This window comes from Condylura cristata, unplaced genomic scaffold (assembly GCF_000260355.1).
Source record: "Condylura cristata isolate star-nosed mole 26May11 unplaced genomic scaffold, ConCri1.0 scaffold00018, whole genome shotgun sequence".
NCBI lineage: Eukaryota > Metazoa > Chordata > Mammalia > Eulipotyphla > Talpidae > Condylura > Condylura cristata.
The window spans coordinates 38,345,843-38,361,819 of NW_004567119.1; the positions used below are offsets into that span (position 1 = coordinate 38,345,843).

At 54.5% G+C, this 15,977-nt stretch overlaps 1 protein-coding gene across 6 annotated transcripts in view; it reads left to right on the forward strand.

The window, feature by feature from the left end:
• The window catches only part of LGR6 (leucine-rich repeat containing G protein-coupled receptor 6), a 107,277-nt gene that overhangs the window by 12,823 nt on the left and 78,477 nt on the right, over positions 1–15,977 (forward strand). For all 6 annotated transcript variants that reach the window (XM_012726857.1, XM_012726860.1, XM_012726858.1 and 3 more), the window contains exons 2-3: positions 12,775–12,846; positions 15,639–15,710. In XM_012726857.1, coding sequence (XP_012582311.1) covers positions 12,775–12,846; positions 15,639–15,710 — 144 coding nt within the window. The remainder of the gene's footprint in view (positions 1–12,774; positions 12,847–15,638; positions 15,711–15,977) is intronic.

A 15,977-nucleotide genomic window follows, 5' to 3' on the forward strand; every position in this document is an offset into this window, starting at 1 on the left:
CCGCCGCCCCCCTAGGGTTGCTCTGACTTGATTTGTTCTTAGGTGATGCATCACTGCTTCACACGGCTTGACAAGAGAGCTCATGGTCGTCACTGTGAATGGCTGCAAGGATGTGGTTAAGAAATGGGGTTCCAGCAAGAGCCCTACGCTAGGGGCAGTCTGTGGAGGAAGTCAGGGAAGCATTTGGATTTAAGGGGAGGGGAGCTCTTCCTCCCTAGCTGCTCGGTTCTGGGAGGGGCTCCCCTGGGTGCCCACTTGTCCCAGGGCTCACCCCCTTGGGTTGTCACTCCTGTTTGCTTCGAACCCCCAGGAAAGCAGGGTCCCCTTCCCTCTGCCTGTGCTGACTCTTTACTCATGGGTGCTCAAAAATATTGGTGGAATGAGTGAATGAACTAATGAATGGCCAAGTGGGAGAGCAGGTAGATCAGCCCAGGAGGAAGCTGAGGTGTTTACCTGAGAGAGAAGGCAGCCTCTGCAGACCGTGGTGGCACTAACCTGGCCCACCGCAGCTGAGGCGTGGCATTCGACCCAGACGCCTGCGGTGAGGACAGAGCCACCTGGGAGGCTCTTAAGCTGCCAGTCAGCCAGCTCGTGGCCAGGCTTGAGTTACATCCGGGTGCGCCGTCTGTGATCTAAGCCCTTCCACTTAGAAGGCTTTGCTTTGCCTGCTCATTCTCTTCACTATTATTATTTTTTAAGAAAACCTCTTTTGAAATCTTCTATCCAGTTTCAAACTAGCAAAGATGAACCAAGGTATGTGTCTGTCCCTCGGCTTGGATGGTGACCAGGCTCCAGGGCCGGAAAGCTCTTCATTCTTGAGTCCTCACTCTGCCTGGCACTTGTTTGGCCTCTGAACAAGAACTTCGGCCTGTGTTAAGAGAGGTCATAGGCCGGCGGGTCAGAAAGTCACCAGCCTGTAAGCCCCAGGATGAGGCCACAGCCAGGCGGGCTGCCAGAGGCCTGGGGAGTGTAGGGGCCATCAGGAAGAGGAATGTGTTGCACTCTGGAGTCCTGTAAAGATGCAGAGAAGGGGCCTCCCTGGCGACCTAGGGCTTAAATCTCAGAGCTACCACCACAAAGGCCTGAGTTCGATCCCCGGTCAGGGAGGTGACCCATGTGGCACAGCAGAACTCTTCTGTCTTGACCACTGCTTTCCTCAGCAGTGTACTTCAGTAGGTCGGCCTGTTCTGCTCCCCACTCTCTCTGGTGAATCCTCTCACACCTGCACTCCTAGACGACATCCCATTTCTTCTCTGCAAAAATAAATTATTTTTTAAAAAGTGGAAAAACAAGGAAAAGGACAAAAATAAGAAGATTCAGGGAGCTGGCATGGATGGTCTGGAAATCCTAGAAAGGAAATCTGGGAACACATGAAGACCTTGACCAAGCCAGCAAATCGCAACAAGTGTTTATTGAGCATCTATGCCAGAGTCTATGCAAGGTGCTGGATGAGGGAGATGAAAATGGTAAGACAGAAATAAACAACCAGTTTCAAGTCAATAAAGTAACAGCTAAAGGTATTCATAGGCCACCGTGGGAGTCTGGCGGGGGACGCCTTCACAGGTCTGAAGTTCATGGATAACTCCAGAGTGAGCCTTTAAACAAAACAAAGCAACTTTTAATCTAAGTATAATACTTATCACAAAAAAAGTCTTTTCTTGAAGTGTTCAGTGTATTCACGAGTTGATTTGTAACCAGCACCCCTAAGACACAACATCCTGCAGAAGTCCTCCCCTACGAGCACCCCCTGCTTCTCCCCGGCAGGGGAACCGCTTTGGTGATTTCTAACAACATGGTATGTTTTACAAAAGGAATGAGATTTTTGTGGCTGGCTTCTTCCTGCTCTTCTGCCTCGCCACGTTTAAGGAGTCGCTCGCATTGTTCCTTGTGGTTGTAGTTTGTACATTTCCATTCAGAGTTTTCACTGTGGGATCTGTTCGACTGTTAGTAGCCACAGATTTTCCAGTTTGGGGTATTATGGAGTGTTCTGCCGTGAGCCGTTTTGGGGGCCCTCTGGTGAGCACATGGATGCACGTGGAGTGGAATTGCTGGACCCCGGAGAGGCTCAAGGGTGAAGTGTGGTCACCATCTTGGGCTGAGACCAGGGGGGACCAGGGAGGGTGGCCAGGGGAGGGAGGAGGCCTGGAGTGGGGCCCTGAGGCCAGCAGTATATTGAGACCTCTCTGACTGCCCCCACTTTCTGGTCAATTTCCAGGGGCTCCCATAACAAAATACCACAAACGGGGTGGCCTAAAAACCACAGACATTTCTTCTCTCATAATTCTGCAGTCCAGACAGAAAGCCAGGTGCCAGTTGGGCGGCAGTCATTTTGCACCCTCCAGCTTCCTGGGCAGGTGGGCACGTCACCCTAGCCTGACACATTGCATCACCTTTCTCCCCATGTGTCTCTGTGAACCTCTTCCAAGGACACTTGTCCTCAGTACCCCAGCTCCAGGCCCCCCTCCCCCACCACACAGAAAATCCAGGCTGAGCTCCTGGCCTGCAGATCTCGTCTGCAAAGACCTTTTCCCAGTTCAGGTCACAGGCATAGGTTCCCAGAATTAGGACCTGGACAGGTGTTTTGGGGTGCCACCATTCAGTTCACAATGCCGTCCTCAGCACCTCTGCTCATTTCCCTTTTTGCAAAGCTCTCTATTAGGCCCCTTTCTGATGGCTAGTCCTGTTCTTGGCCAGCTCAGGCTAGGCTTCCTCCAGGAAGCCCTCTCTGACTGTCTCCAGACAAGTGCTAACCTTTAAGTCCTGTCCAGCTGTGCCTTTGCTTCTGAGTCTCTACTCACACTGTGGTTTCCTAAAGATAGGGTGTCTTCTCTTCCCTCTTTCCTATATACATGGCACACACCCTCCATCCCCTAGTGCTCAGCTGGGCTCTTCTAGGGTGTGAGGGACAAGGAACTTAGGCATAAGGGATCCTTCCAACAGTCTCCAGTCCAGCCCAGGGCCGCAGGCCCTCAGCAGCCCAGGGGCCAGCTCCTCCCCTCTTCCCCTCTCCTCCAGGCACCGCCATCTTGGGGGAGACCTGGCTGTTACCTTGTCCCAGGGCCTCTGTGGTAGTCCTGGTTACACACACAACAAGGGAGGGAAGGAGGAGCTGGGGGGTGGGGGGGGCAGCCCTTTGCCTTTCCTTGGAGAAGGCCAGGGAGACAGGAATGCCTTTGGCTGGGGGACCCTGGCCAGAGATCAGAAGATCAAAGGAAGAGAAGATCAGCGCTGAGGCAGGTGGTGCTCACTTGGAGGCACCAGAGGAGCAGCAGCTGATGCCTCCTAAGGGCAGGGCTGACCCAGAACGCCCTCCCTCCCCTCGCCCTCCAGCCCAGTCTGTCCTGGTGCCCCTGCTCCAGGGCCCTGGTGGGCGAGTGCAGGTGAGGGGAGGAATGCTTCTGGCCTCTGAGCCTCCAGGCGGGCAGAGCTAATCCCTTCCCCAACCCCTCCAATTCTCCCATCTAACTCTCACAATTCCCTCGGGAGGAACTTTTACATAACATTGTATACACGCTGAAACTCAGATGCACAGAGGAACAGCAACCTGCCCCATAGCAGACAGCTGCTGACTGGCCCGGCCAAGGGGGCTGAGGAGGGCATGGACTCTCCCCAGCAGCAGCCTCAGGGGCCAGGCTGCTGGCTTCCTGCACACAGCTGTCTGCTCTAGGTCTTTCTACCGGTCCGATGAACTGGAAGGGATGTTGGGTGCCAACCAACGGAGAGGTCTGGGGTGGCCAGGAAGAGAACAAGGTAGGAATTGCCGGTGGCCAGAAATTGGGGCTCCGGGGCTGACACCTCTCAACACTGGTCAAGAGGCCCCTCCCCTCTGGAACCTTGGAGATGAGTGGCTGTGCCCAGGTGGACTTGGAGGAGGGGCGCAAGCTCCAGAAAGTTCCACAGGTCCTTGGCAGCTCCCCCGGACACAGAGGCCTAGCAGGGCGGGGTGCTTTGGGGCTGTGGCTAATCCCCTCCATTGTTCCGGGAACTTCCTGCCTTCCCACTTCCGGGCTGCAGCAGCTCCTGTGAGCAGCATGCAGGAACCCGAGGGTATGCCCTGGTGGGTACTCTCGGGCACCTGCAGACACCCAGCCTATGTTCGGGGGCAGCACCCCAAGCCCGCGGGAGTTCTGCTCCGCCGCTTATGACAGCATCTCCCTTTCTTCATTTAAAATGAGAATAAATAATGCTTCACTCTCTGGCCCAATAAAGGGATTAAATCAAAGGAGGCCAAAGAGAGCTCTAGAAACTGCAAATGGCTTCAAGTGGAGAGAAGGAGGAGCAGAGAGGCAGAGGGGTGTGGGTTGTGCAGACTGCCGGCAGAGAACTTAATTTTGCTGAACTTCATCAGGAAAATGGGGCAGTGAGGCCTTTGGTGGAGGGTGGGGCCCAGCAAAGGTGACCCTTATTCCTTGCTCTGAATGTGCCGCGCCTGCCCTTTCCTGCTTGGTTCATTTGAGAATGGGACCCTGACCAATTGAGACAATCTTCTGGGCGCTGCCCAGCTGGGTGAGGGTGGGTGGCGCTGGGTGCCCTTCAGCATGCGTGGGTAGCGGTGAGTGAGGTTGCTGGGGGGGAGGGGGGAGAGAAGGCGGTGCCCGCTGGAAGGACAGTTTCCATCTGTGATGTGTGGGCATGGGGGGGGGGGTGGGCTTGAATAGAGGCTTTCTCTGGCTTCCCTCCTCCAGACACACCTGCCTCTTTATCTGGGGAAATAAAGGCAGGCGAGCAGGAGCTTCAGCTAAACAAACAGGGCTCACACAAAGCCAGCTCCACCCCTGCTCCTGTGCAACCCTTGGTCTTCCACCTGAGCTCTCCTGCTCCCCACTCCACCCAGCCCCTCTCCTGAGAGCTCTGGAGGGGAGCCCAGCGGCACCCCAGTCTGAGTAGGGACGCACAGCTCTTCTGTTTGGGGAGATCTAAGTTGCTGGGATGTCCGGATTGCTGGGATGTCGAAGGGCTAGAACAGATGGATTCCACAGCCACACACCTCTGCGCACAGAAACAATACCCCAGACAGAGCCAGAGCTTGGACCGGACAGGAGAAGCTGCTGTCAGAGGAGACCCAGGCAGGACAAGTGGGCCAGTCCCCCAGAGCACACTAGATTGATTCCGTTTCCTCCCGGCAGTTGGTCTTCAGTCCCTCTGGCCAGAGTCCCCTGCAGCGTGCCCGCCCCTCATTGCTGCATGGAAAATGGATTGTGAAGCCAGTGGAGCATGTTTGCTACAAGGACAGGGAATTGGAAGCCACAGAGGAACGCCCAACTGTTTGGGGAGACCAGCCACATGACTGAGCAATCTGACAGTAGGAGATGACAGTTTGTCAAGGACGGGAGGATGGGACTTGACTTTGTGACTGAACCCTTGGAGATCAAAGACCATGTGGATTTGTCTGTGCAAGCCCTGGGACACTCATGTCCCTCCAACCTGTAATTGTCTGCGCTCCTCTCCCTGTTCCCATTGACTGGTCTCTGAGAGCAGGATCTCGCCTGCCTGGACTTTGGGGTCGTATCAACCAGCACAGTGGCGGGCATATAGTAGGTGCTCACTAAAAGTTGATTGACTGACACCTGCCTGGCTCATATGAAGAACTGAGGCTTCCTGGAGGTAGAGGTACCTGGCCTGAGCCTCAGTGCATGGTGGGGTTGGTGGTTACTTGGGTTGTTTATTTCCCTTGTGGTAGGCACTGGCTAAGAACCTCACCAGTGGCCTCAGAGGGAGGCCACTAACCTGCCCAAGGTCACACAGCCAATGAGTGGCAGGGCTGGGAATCAAACAGGGGTCAGAGTTACTGTAGAGGCTGTCCCGGCACTGTCTAATGACTCTCCCCTGAAAGTGGACGTAGTCAGATTTGCACTGTTTGAGAACTGAATTTGTAATTTGACTTGATTTTTTAACAATTAAATTTAGCCACCTGGGGGTGGTGCTTGCTGTACTGGGTGTTGCAGGTCTGTCCTGCCTCTCCGAGAGGAGGCAGAGCGGAGAGAAGGCGGTCAGGAGCCAGGCCTCTGTGGCTTCCAGAAGCTCTGCCTGCCGTGCTCTTAGGCTGCTTTCAGACCACACTGTCGCCCCGTCCGGTCCCAGGAGGCCTGGGTCCCTTTAACTCCTCTGCCTGTGGGTGGCATGGTTTGGCAAGAAGGAAGGAGCCACAGGGGAGAAGCACACACTGGCATTATGCAATCCCTGTGCCACTCTGCTCTGGGAACCTTCGCCTGGCACTGGCCACAGGGTCCGCATGACTCCCGACTGCCCAGCACAAGCTCTCTGCGGGGCTGACTGGGAGCAGGGACAGCTACACCTGGTCTGGGGGTGACACTGGGGTTGGGGACTCTGTAGACCACCCCAGCTTAGCCCCTTTGCCTGGCAGAGCCAGAGAGTCCCCTTAACCTGAGACGGGCTGACTCCCCCGACTCCCTCGCAAGGGGATTTTGTGTTGCTGAGGTCAGATCAGCCCCAGAACTCGGTGCCCATCTCTGCTAGGCCTTCCCTGCCCGCCACGGGCTCTGCCCTCTGGAATGCTGTGGCCTTAGTTTTCCCCATTGCAGGAGAAGTAGGTTGGAGGCTTGGGCCTGAACTTGGTTCCTGTGCCAACCCATTTTCCCAAATCTTGCCTTTCTTTCTGCCATTGCAGAGACCCAGTCACCTGGATGGAATGGTACTTCCCACGATGACATTCCTGACGTCTGTGGTCTTAACCAGGCCCGCTTCACTCCTTCGCCTGCTTTCTAGGACTGCCTCCTTCCCTGGCCTCAGCCCTCCCGCCCCAGCTGAATGAAGGGGCGACTGATTGGGCCCCTGTTCCAGACTGGCACCCTCCAGTGCCAGTCGGGAACAACTACAGGGGACTTTCTCTTCCTTCACAAATGGCCCCCAAGTCCAGATGCCGGCCTCTTCCCTCCCCCGCCCCACACCCCCCCCTTGCCTCCTGCTTTGCTGGCCCCCACTATTCCAGGCAGGCTGGAAGCTGATCTTGTTACCAGCTGGGGAGCCAAGCCATGAAAATAAAGACATAACCCTCTTATTTAAAAAGACAGCCCTGTCCTCGCCTGGGCCTTCCTGCAAAGCCTAGAGGATGTCTGGGCTGTTAGTGCAAGAAGATAGAGACACTTTTTCCTGAGTGAAGTAGCTGCCTTTGCTTGGAAATTAGCGGCAATTGCATATCTTCAAGAGACCGTGTGTCAGCTCGTGTGTCTGTCATCCCAAAGGAAACTGCTGGTACGGGGTCTTCTCTGCTAGTGAGCAGGGTTACCACCTGGGCAGAGGAGACTCCTTAGAATGCCTGGATGGCGGGTGGGGTGCCAGAGCTGTGTTAGCGCCTGCTCCTCTATGAACTTGCTGCGTGGCCTGAGGTGACTGTCCATCTGTTTCTTCACTTGCAGCCAGAGGGGTGTCGTGAGGGCAAGCTTCCTTCCAATTAGGAACATGCTGAAGGTCGCAATCACCAGGCAATGGCCCTAGCAAGACCAGAGGTGCTGAAAGTCCTGTGCAGACAACAACGTGCCGGCTTCACCCTGCTGACGGGCCCCTCCCTGCCCCTCCAAGTGATGGGGCGCTCTTTGGGGCTCTTCCCCTTGGAATTCACTTCTGGGAATTCCTCGTGTCTTAGACGCCCCCATCCTTATTTCTGTCCTGGGAAGCTTTGCCCACTTCCCCTGGCCTCTGTTGTTCTCTGGAGTGTGGACACTTAGTTCAGAACTTCATAGCATCGCAGCTGCAGGACCGTTCTGTAAACCACAAAGCCAAGGACATATGCGGGTTTTCTGTTGTTACTTTGTGAGTAAACAATCCTTGTCCAGCAACACTGTAAATGAGGCGAGGCGGGGCTGCCTGTCAGGAAGTAACAGAATGGCCAGTAGTCTGAAAGGGACCTTGGCACTCATCTAGCTGAAGCAGGCCCCTGATTCCAGTTTTCCTGTTCTTTCATCTCTAACCCATCACCTCTCTGAACACCAGAGGGTCCCCAAGGCGGCCAGCTTGGTCCTTCCCATCGGGAGAGAATCGCCATCATTGGTTCTTCCTATATCAGCCCGTCCTCCTCCCCTCTGCCAACCCCCAAATTGTCCTAGCAAGCAGGAACTACGCCAGCAGGAAGTGTGCCCAGCAGCCTGGCCTTGGGGGCTGGGTGTCATGGCAGCTTCGGAGACCCTGACCGAGACAGTCACCACCGGTGTGCATGGTGGATGCAGGAGGAATCTCCAGAGGACCTTGCTTTCCCTCGCTCTCGCAGATGTCCAATGAGAGAGCATTATTAGAAGCAGCACCCACAGATTGCAAGCCCCCTGGGAACCCAGCATGAGTAGTTTCTTTGTAGCAGTTATGCCTTAAAGCGACAGAGTTTGGAACAGCAGCTTGCGGTGTGGTCTTAACTATTTCTTTGGCATTCCTTTGAATGTTGGTTGCACGCTCCTGTTGCCATGTTCCCCTCCAAGACTGGGGAGACAGAGAGGAAAAAGTTGTTCAAGGTCATTATATACTAATCATTATCATTCAGTTAGATGAGTGTAAAGTTAATAAGTTAATATATATATATTAGATTTATTTAGTTATGCATAAAGAACTGGGGTACAAGCCAGAGGTGTGGTGGGTGAGAGGATTCACCAGAGACAGAGTTGGGAGCAGAACAGACAGAGCGACTAAGTACACTGCTGAGGGGAGCAGGGAGCAGTGGGCGAGACAGGAGAGGCCTGCTGTGCCATGTGGGTCACCACCGGGGCGGGGGATCGAACTCTCACTGAAGCAGCTGCACTAGCTTACAGTGCTGTGTCCTAACCCGTTGTGCCACCAGGGGAGGGCCCTGATAAGCTATGTTTATGGAGCAGTGTTGCACGTTTAGAAACTCATGTCATTCTCATTACAACTTGTGCGGCAAGTATGATCACCCCTGTTTTACAGATGGGAATGTGGAGGTTTGGAGGGCGCACGGCTGAGTAGTGCCCGCAGGGCTCGTAGTGAAGGTGGGCAGCGCTGGGCGGGCACCACGCTCGGGAAGCAGAGTCAGTGCAGAAACCATTGCGGGCACCCACTCTGCCCGGGAGGGTTCGGCTCCCCGGCTCCCCCGCCTCTCTTTACCTGGCTGCGGAAGTGAGCACTCTGAGCCCACGGTGGAGGCAGTGAAAAAGGGGGCCCTGCTTCCGGTGCTCTCTCCAGCCAGGTGGAGACGGTGCTCCCAGCTCTGTCCTAGCAGAACCTGGAGCCTGGGTTCCTTCCTCCCCTAGGAAAAGTTCAAACAGAATAAATCCCCCTCGGGTCCTTGGCTCTGGGCAGATTGCCATGGGGGGAGGGTCTCCCAATACACGCGGAGTTTCGGGTCTTGCTGTTCTGTGCCTCGTTCCCCCAGCATCTTCACTCTTATCAAACCTGTTTCTTGTCTCCATGGTGACACCGCCTCACCCAGCTTCCCTGGGTGGTCCGGTTGCTTCACAGGGTAAAGCTCTGAGAACATTTTCCTAATGTGCAGCCAGAAACTTCCACTTCCCATGCCCAGGGCTGCCCCTTACTGCCCCTCCTTTCCCTGCAGGCCAGCCTGCCCCCACCGACTCCCTCCTGCCCCCACCCCCCGCGCTGGGTCCTCTGGCTGACACATGGCCTGTCCGGCCTCCGAGGGGGTTGCAGACCAGCTACACCACCCTTGCTGTTCAGTTGGGGGCAGCAGTTTGCAGGGCCCACAGTGAAATGAAAATGGGTCCCAAACCCATGTGGGACCTCACAGTGACAATGGCAGGGGGCAGTCGCGTGTGGCCCTGTCACAGGTCATGTGTCATGAAGCCAGTCCCAGGAATGGGTATTGTGCCATGTATGTGTGTATTTGTTGTGGTCACAGACTTAATGTCCAAGCATCAGGTTTTCAATTTGGCCATAAGAGGGACCCCAAAACAGCATCACGCTGCTCCCTTACCTTTTCCTGGGACCAGGGGAGAGACCGGAGGGGAGATGGAGGCCAGGAGAAGGTCACGCAGACGAAAAAGCTTCTCCAGTCACAGGGAGAGACTTGAGTCAGGCTTTTCCTTCCTCCTGCAGTTTCTGCCTTTACAATCAAGGGGTGCTTTAAAGACGTGTGACTTCTGACAGCTCAGTGCTCCAAAGTGCATGTGACAGGTGGACACGTGCACCCTCGTGTGTGACACATGTGTGCCCAGCACCCCCCAAGACAAGCCCATTACCCCAAGAGCTCATTTATCTTGACATAGGCCCCCTGCCTTGTGAATACTCATGTTAAGCAAATGCAACCACAGCTAAATTCCAAGCGCCCCAGGAATCAGAGTGCCCCCTGTTCCCCCCTTCACCCGAGCGGCTCTCTGCAGTGCTCTTGGCCTGCTGACCTCCTAGGCAGGTCCAATCTCAGAACCACCAACTTTCCAGGACAACTGTGTCCAGGGTTTCTGCACGGCGGTGACGTCCTGCGGGTGACTGCCCAGGCCTGCCCACCCTCCCCCGACCCAGCACCTCTTGCCAGGGCCCTTAGTTGTTCTCAGACCTGTGGCATCAGCTCAGGAAATCTCAGCTTTGAAATCTCCACACCCCTCCCTCTTCCAGCTCTCAGCATTCCTCTCCCTTCCCCTCTTCTTGGTACCAGCCTCACCCCTTTTCCTTTTGTGAGAGGGCCAGGCCTGAATGGGCCCCCCTTATCCCGGCACCCCCTCACTAAACACTGCAGCTGGTCTGTTGTCTTGGGGCAGGATGTGGGGGCGGGCTGGGGAGTACAGGCCCCCTTCATCCCAGGGTAGAATAATGAGGCTGCTAGTCAGGGTGGTGGGGTGAGGGAGGGGGCCATGGAGCCACATCAGAGACTCTGAGGTGCGGCCCCTGGGGGGACAGCTGAGTGATGAGGCCTGAGTCACACGCCCCGCGTGCTCCTTGAACTCCCGCTCCCGCTCCTGTGGAGACACGTCCAGAAATGCACAGGGTAAATATTTAGAGGTAATCGTTTTTGTTTTTTTTTTCCTTTGTGGCACCTCCTGCTTCCCCACCTGGCTGAGGATGAGCCAGGCCCAGGACTCGAGGGGGAGGAGTCTTGTCAGACCTTGGCCACCAGCCTGGGCTTTGTGGCCATTGCTGACCTCTACCCTGTCACTGTCCAGTGTACCCCAATGTCCTCATGTTTCCGCTGGAGCTCCAGGCTACGGGACCGTGCAAATATCTGAGACACAAAATGACTTCAAGCTCCTCAGTGAATGCTCCTAACCTTGGCCATCCTGGCTGGAGCCCCCTCCTGCCGACCCGCTTTCTAGCTGGGGCAGCCCGGGGATGACTCCCCTGTTTCCACATGCAAAGGAGGGAGCCCTGGACAAAAACCTTCTTGGGTTCCGCAGGCCGGTTCTTTGGCTGGACACTGTCGTTCCTCAGAGGACATGGCGTCGGAGTCCCGGCTTTATCAAAGATAAAATATTTGAGACTAAACAGTCTTTTTATAGATTGGAACTGGGCTCCCAAGCAGCTTGCCCGTCTGGGTACACACAGAACACACGCTCATTTCTCAGGGGAAGCAGAGACACAGAGGTTTGAGGCGGAAGCCGTGGAAAGGCCTGGGGCGGGGCTGGGCAGTGGGGTGCTCTGGTCTGGACGGACCTCTGTACCCCTGGGGCTGGGGGTGCTGGCAGAGGTGAGAAGCAGCTGTTAGGGGTTTGAACAAGGACGGAGCACACAGCCTCGACTCCAGTGCTCACCAGGCACAAACAGCAGAAAAGGCTGATGTAGGGTGGGGCCCCAAAATGAAGGCACAGAAGCCTCCCCACCTCTTCTCAGGGATGCTGGGCTGGACGCTGGCCTGAGGGTTGCTGAGGGACTGGTGGCAAGAAGAGATCAAATACTCCCTGTGTTGGGGCTGTGAGCTGGGCAGTGTGGACGCCCTGGCTCTTTTAATCCCACAAATTTGCATTTAATTATTTTTATGCGTGAGGAAACCCAGGGACACAGTGGTTAAGAGGTCTGATAGGTAAAGAGAGGAGGGTGGGTCGACCTTAGGCCCTCAGACTCCAAAGCTCGATGCTCTCTCTTCTTTGTTTCCTCCACTGTGACCTGGAGAAGCCAGTGGACACTACCTCACAGTTGCTGTGAGAATCAAGTGGGTCTGTTTGGTAAAGGTTAGCCAGCACCTGACACACAGATGTTATTCCTGTGGGTAGAGGTCAGTGACACAGAAGCTACTCATGTGGCCTGTTGGTGATACAGGGAAGTGGGAAAATCCAAGGTATGAACCGCGCAGGGCGCAGACCCTGCCACCCCGCCTCTTGGGAACACGGGCAGATGCTGCATCTTCCTGTGGAGAGAAGTGGAAAGCGTGGAGGGACTGGCGGACACCTCCAAGGGCAGGAAGGCCCACAGGCTCGGGGCTGACTGCCGTACGAGCCTGCTCCACCCATCAGCATGGCTCGGCATGCCAGGCCTCAGTTTCCCGGTAAAGGTGTAGGCAGTATTATCTGTACTGTGAAGCCCCTCCCTTCCTGCTCTGACATTCTGAGTTTTTCTCTAGCTCCTCCCTTTACAGCAAGGTCAACTTTCTTCACTGTCACAATCAGAGCCATTGTGGGGGGCGCAGAGAAAGGCAGAGGGGGTGATGAGGGACTGCAGAGAGAGGGCACACACAGGGCCGCGGAAGGCCCAGCTCCCTGTCTGCTGCTCCCTTGTAGACAATGCAGCTGAGGTGGCCAGGCTGGCATCTTATGTGTGGGGGTGCCATGGGGTCCCCTGGGGCCCTCTGTGGGCCTTTGGAGCTGGATTGGATATGCCAGTGGGACAGGTGGACACCCACAGAGCCCTCCCCATTTTCTCCCCACACAGAGACCTGAGCATGAACAACCTCACAGAACTGGAACCTGGCCTCTTCCACCACCTGCGCTTCTTGGAGGAGCTGTGAGTAGACACTTGGGGGGATGGCAGGTGACCCCCCCATAGGAACCAGGGCTACCCAAGAGCAGGGGTGGAGCTCAAAAGGAAGGGGTTCAGGACTGGATTTTTAAAATGTGGTACATATACATAATGGAATATTACTCAGTGATCAAAAAAGACAAACTCATGCCTTTTGCAGCAACATGGATGGAGCCAGAAGGGATCATGCTTAGTGAGATAAGCCAGAAAGAAAAAGAAAAAGAAAAAGAAAAAGAAAAAGAAAAAGAAAAATACCAGATGGTTTCACTCACAGCAGGAGCATAAAGGACCAGGGGGAAAAACAATAATAATGAACAACTATATACCAGAGACACTTTATGGAAGTGGAGTGGGGAATGGGATCAAAAATAGGGAGGGAGGGAAGTGCACTGGACTGTGGTGATGGTGCACGGGTGATCTGGTGATGGGAAACCCACGGGGATTACAACTGAGATGGAAAAAGGCACAAAATGATGTAAAAAAAAAAAACTATTATAAGAAAGAAAGAAGGGGTTTGGGAAGCGAGGCTGTTCTTGAGTGCTGGGCACCAGTTCACACCTGGCCCAAATGTGTGGTCACCTCTGAGGTGGCAGCGGGGGCCACAGGGCCACGCAGTCTAGGGACTCGCAAGACCAGCTTCTTCCCTCCCTGAAACCAGCTCTGCCTGGCAGCTTTTGGTCTCTGGATGAGAGCAGCAACTCTGCCTGGGGACACCTTTGACCTGTTCTCATCCCCGTGTCGGGCGCCATCGGCTCCCCCAGACCTGGTGGTCCTTTCTGTGGAGTGTCTCTCACCTCCTGCCTTTGTTTTCCACTCCCTTCGCCTTAGTTGTCCCCTTGCATCTGGGTGCTGTGCCAGCCCGAGCTGACAAATGTCCTGTGCGTCCTTTCCGACATACTTCATCATCTCGGTGTGGTTCTCCTGCTCGAGAGCCTTCTCTGGCTCCCTATAACCCAAAACATTCGCTTCTAAGACCTTCGCTCACCTGGCCTAAGCCCACCTGGCTGACTTAGCTTCAGTGAGGCCAGCCTCTGTCACCTCCCCAGGATCCCCCCCATCCGATATGCCCACAGCTTTCTCCTCACAAGCCACCTAACTCTGGATCAGTGCCAAGCACAAGGCCTTCTTCTTCCAGAGTCCTCCTGTGGGAGGGAATTCCCGCATGGTCGCGCTCAACCCCAAATCCTAAAATCTGCCTCATCTGCGCACTTACCACTCACCATGTCACTGGCCTGTCTGCTCTGGGGGTCCAGGCACTCGGCCCCCAACCGTTCCCTTCCTAAGCCTATTCCCAACCCTTCCAGCCTGCGTCTTCTTGCTCTTATACCATCATGCATCTTTGGGCTCCATAGCTCGGCTTAAGTGGTGCCAGCACTGGGTTCTTGGCCCTGAAAACAATCCCAGCTTCATCTCCACTTTGGTCCCACGCCTCTCCTCTGTCTTCATCCTATCTCGACCCTAGCTGGCCCCTGAGACATGTGAACACGGGACAGCTAGCCCGTCCCAGCTGAAGTTATGACTCCGTCAGCCCCCAGGGCGGAGCTTGGTCTTCTAGACCAGGCATTTCTTGGGATGCCTCTATGCGAAAGGCAAGTCCTTACTCTGGGGTACAGTAAGATCCATGACCTGCTCGAGGCCCACAGGAAGTTTGCAGGCCAGGCTGTGTCCTGTGTTGCAAGAAAGTGAGGGGGACCCTAGCACTCTGTGAGGGGGTCGTCAGGCAGTCAGAGCGGGTGGGGCCACCAGTGGGCTGGGAAGCCTTCCTGGGAGAGGAATTTTCAAAGGAAGGGAGAGTGTGTGAGGCAGCAGAGGGGACTCCCAGGCAGAGGTGATGCTTGGATAGGAACGAAAAACAGGAGCAAGTGAAGATCAGTGGTGGGGACAGTATCAGAGGAGCCCAGTCTGAAAATTTAAGACTGGTCTTCCACTTTCCACTTCCTGACACGGGGTTGGGCCCATTTTAAAGGCCCCCTAAATAATAATCTTCCATGGCAAATGTCCAGTTTATGATGTCTCTCTGTGCCTTTCTTTTAAAAAAAAATTTAAATAAAGAAACTCTCACTGGAGACAGTTTTTAAAAATAGCCTCTGAGGTGTGTCAGCACAATCTCTACATCTGTAGGCCTCAAGGTAGGAATTGATGTGCATAATAATGTTGCTGAGGGCTGGAGATCCCAAGGGTCTTCTGAATCATCCCCAATTCAAGTCTGCTCTGTCAGGCTTTAGGGTTAAGTATGCACATGAAGCATATTTTGTTGCATTTGCTCATTTCAAAATAGGTGATCACCCCATGAAAAGCACACTTAATTAGAGCAGAATGTTAGACTACTTCCAACACCCCATTTCCTAACCCTCCTGGGTTAGTGGGGGCTAGCTGTGTAGTTTAGGGTCTGGGAAGGCACACATATCCCCGTCTGCATCTAACCCTCACCTGGTGACAGCGTACACACAGGTTATCAGTTGAGGCAGGTGGGCAGGGAAAGGAGACAGCTCTGTGGAGTGACCATGAGTCCAGATGTCCCTCAGACCTGCGACTGACCAGCTCTGGGACCCGTTGGAGAAGTGACCTAACCTCTTCAGCCTCAACTTCTTGATGTGATCGTTGAAGCCCCTTACAAGCCTATAGTGAGAATTAAGTGAGATGAAGGGTGTGGGTCCTGATTGTAGATTTCAGTAAATGGTAGTTATCACCACCCTCCTTGTCCCAGACACTGGCTTGGAACAGTGCCCACTCTGGGTTCCCCACCAACAGCACTGACCTTTTGCTCTGATTTACAGGCGGCTGTCTGGAAACCACCTTTCCCACATTCCAGGACAGGCATTCTCTGGTCTCTACAGCCTGAAAATTCTGTGAGTATAAATGTACCGCACTGTGCGCAGAGGGTGGCCTTGAGCGTGCAGGTTGGCAATTTGGGAGACGGAGCTTTATGCAACCTGAGATTGCTTTGCCTTGCTTATCATCTCCTTATCTTCCGCTTTATATTTTATTTCCATTTCTTTGCTTCCACTTTGTCTATAACAAAATTTTACTGCAACCTCATAGGCAGGTGAAGCTTTTTTTTTTTTTTTTTTCAATGTGAACCATCCAAAAAGGTTTTGGTGGGGCTGAGTTCAGTT